Genomic DNA, 1,939 nt, shown 5'->3' on the forward strand with positions numbered 1-1,939 from the left:
TATATCCAATAACATTAGAGACGCTCTAAGAAAGATTAACATTGGTCGTGTTTGACACGAAAATGAATTTGATTTTATATACATTAAGCTTTGCTAAGCTTTTTTCCTTTTTAATACAACACAACATTCAGCAAGGAATTTTAATAAGTGCTTTAGATTTTAGTTATATTATTAATATGCTAGCCTTAAAAACGAGTATATAATTTGAAATTTGTTACTTATAATTTAACTTTTGATATCATTTTTAGTATTTTAGTATTAATGAATTAAAAATTTGACTAAAATATATTATCCGATTGATTATATTTTTATCATCTGTTTATAATTTTTTTAATATTAATATATATTATTAATAATAATTTAACCCTCTTTTAACTATTTGTAAATTATATTTCTCATATATTTTATTTCTTCATTAAAAAATAAAATTTTTTATCTTTAACTTCATGTTTATATATGAGTATAAGATACCAGAGTTAGAAAGATTTTCGCCTATTTGTATAAATGTTTTATTTGATTTTTAGTTTATTTTGAAATAAAATGCATGTATTTGTAAATATATTTTAATATTAATATATGTTGTTGATAGTAATACAATTTTTCATTTTTGAAGTAATCATAATCATATTTTTATTACTTTATTTATAAAAAAATTATTTATCTTGTACAATACCAGAAATATTGTAGCGAATCTAAAAGATGAAATATACATGCATAAGTTACATCTTGAAAATAAAGGGATGAAGCATGTGATGACTGATAGGGATTTCTTTTACCACCGGAGGTGTGCTGAACAAAAAATCACCCATCTTACTTTCGCTGACGACCTTCTTCTGTTTTGTAAAGGCAATACTGAGTCCATTTCGCTGCTTCTTGATGCGGTTCGCTGCTTCTTGATGCAGTTAAATTGTTTTCTGACATTTTTGGACTTCATCCAAGTCCCTCTAAGTGCACTTGTTTTTTTAGTAATGTGGAGATGGAGGTTAAATCTGTTGCCTTGGGCTTTTCTCGGTTTGTCGAAGGTTCTTTGCCGGTTACTTATTTGGGAATCCCTTTTGTCTCTGGAAATCTCAAGGCTCGTGACAGTCAGCCTTTGATCTCTCGAATTTGTAACCGTATTGAAGCATGGACTTCCAATTTCATTAGCCAAGCTGGTAGACTACAGCTTATTAACGCGATTCTATTTGCTATTCACGGCTTCTGGGCAAGGTGTGTGTTCCTCCCCTCTAGTATTATCAAATCTGTCCAGAGCATTCTGGTTCGTTTCTTGTGGGCGTGGAACCTTTCTAGCAGATGCATGGTTAAAGTGGCTTGGAAGGATTGTTGTTTTCCAAAGATCGAAGGGGGCATTGGCACTAAAAAATTTTCGGTTTGGAACAATGCTGCAATTCTATATCAGTTTTGGAGAATCATTAACCGGGATGACTCTCTTTGGATTGAGTGGTTGTATCACCACGATTTAAAGCGCAAGGGGTTCTGGACTATGCCTATTGCGTATAAATGTTCGTGGTCTTTGCGTCGTATTCTTTAAAGTCGTGATCTGGCTAAGCAGTTCATCTCGTACTCTCCTGGCAGCAACTCGAATTTTCTTTTTTGGCATGATCCTTGGTTGCATAAACTGGTGCCCAGTACCAGGTTTGACACATCTCTCCTCTTGGACCTTGACTTGAATAACATGTCTCCCCTTAGCAGAGTCTAGTTGAATGGCCAATGGGACTTTGGTGCTAGTAATCTTCATCAAATTTGTGAGCTTAGACAGGAATGTAGTAGTCTCAGGATTTCTGATCAGGATAAAATCAGTTGGAATAATAGTGTTTCAGGTCCCGTTAAGATTGCCACTATTTATGCGGACTTATGCTCCCACCGTATTAAACCCTCTGGTTTTCATTTGTGTGGAACAATTTCAATACTCCTAGATATGCTTTTTATGCCTGGCTGA

General features: G+C 33.5%; 1 protein-coding gene across 1 annotated transcript; it reads left to right on the forward strand.

Moving 5' to 3' along the window:
- The first annotated feature begins 976 nt into the window (after window positions 1–976).
- On the forward strand, window positions 977–1,531 carry LOC108212400 (uncharacterized). Its single transcript, XM_017384127.1, has one exon. It carries the CDS (start codon window positions 977–979, stop codon window positions 1,529–1,531), a length of 555 nt encoding a protein of 184 aa, XP_017239616.1.
- Window positions 1,532–1,939: the final 408 nt, after the last annotated feature.

This window comes from Daucus carota, chromosome 3 (genome assembly GCF_001625215.2).
Source record: "Daucus carota subsp. sativus chromosome 3, DH1 v3.0, whole genome shotgun sequence".
Classification (NCBI taxonomy): domain Eukaryota; kingdom Viridiplantae; phylum Streptophyta; class Magnoliopsida; order Apiales; family Apiaceae; genus Daucus; species Daucus carota.